Source organism: Microtus ochrogaster, unplaced genomic scaffold (genome assembly GCF_000317375.1).
Source record: "Microtus ochrogaster isolate Prairie Vole_2 unplaced genomic scaffold, MicOch1.0 UNK6, whole genome shotgun sequence".
In the NCBI taxonomy this organism is placed as follows: Eukaryota; Metazoa; Chordata; class Mammalia; order Rodentia; family Cricetidae; genus Microtus; species Microtus ochrogaster.
The window spans coordinates 12,758,731-12,759,775 of record NW_004949104.1 but is presented as its reverse complement, the minus strand read 5'-3'; the positions used below and the strand labels follow the sequence as shown (position 1 = coordinate 12,759,775).

Below are 1,045 nucleotides of genomic sequence, written 5' to 3'. Positions count from 1 at the left end.
GGTGGTTCTGTAAGTCTATTAAAGATATATATATATATATTTACAATCTGTCTGCATTCGTTTACGCTGATACACTGTGCCTCAACTGCTGACCTGCTCTTTACTAATGAAGGTGGTAGGTTCAAATCCCCAGTTTCTTCAAGATATTCAAGGGGTTAGTACTTTCACAATAATTTACACTTCATTTTACTATTGTTATACTTAGCTTTAAATATTTATTTGTTATTGCTGTGTATGTGCATGTGTGTGCATGTGCCATGGAGTGTGTGGATGCAGAGGGCAATTCTGTAGCAATTCTTTCCACTCCCCACCTTTACGCAGGCTTCTGGGTTGAACTCTGGTCGTCATGCTTGCTGAAGAAACACCTTTACCCACTGAGCCATCTTGTTGGCCTGTTGTTTTAGTAAAATACAAACAAATTTTGGAATTTATTCACCACAGTTTGCCATAGTTGAAACTATCATAAATATCAGCCAAAGAATCAAGACTCATGGCTGCAGTGTTGGATTTTCCTGTGAGGAAATGGCTTAGTATAGAGGATATGGGACACCACGCCGCAGAACAATTCACAACGTGTATGTCTGCAAATTTAGATGATCAAAACTGACCCAAGGGAAGAATTTTAAAAATACAGTTAATCAAATGTTTAAAACAGTCCCAGGGGAAATGCCATTCACTGACCTAATAGATGCTTATTGAGGGACAACTTACTGTACACTATTCCATCTGTACCCAATGCGTTTGTAAAATGCTGAAAAAGAAATCAGAAAAACAATCCCATTCCAATTGCCTAGAGTAAAAATACATACCTTTTTAATGAGAATAGCAGCCCAACAAGAAAGAACAAAAACACGATATAAGATGGAAACAAAATAGGAGAAACTGGAATTAATATGTTGATGTTAAAAGGATCCACTACACTTGTTTAGGAAACATTGAGTCACACAAAGTGGAATTGGCCAATGGAGAATTCTTAGGTCTCTTATCAGTGTGATCCTGCTGAGTAGTAGGGATGACCCTGGTTAACAGCTGGGCAGGAGGGAGG

The 1,045-nt window shown here is 38.3% G+C and overlaps 1 protein-coding gene across 1 annotated transcript in view; it reads right to left on the bottom strand.

Annotated features, from left to right (window-relative positions):
• LOC101980002 overlaps positions 1-1,045 on the bottom strand; it is a 137,508-nt gene that overhangs the window by 56,520 nt on the left and 79,943 nt on the right. Inside the window, 1 exon segment of the mRNA XM_013353352.1 lies at positions 712-751. Coding sequence (XP_013208806.1) covers positions 712-751 — 40 coding nt within the window.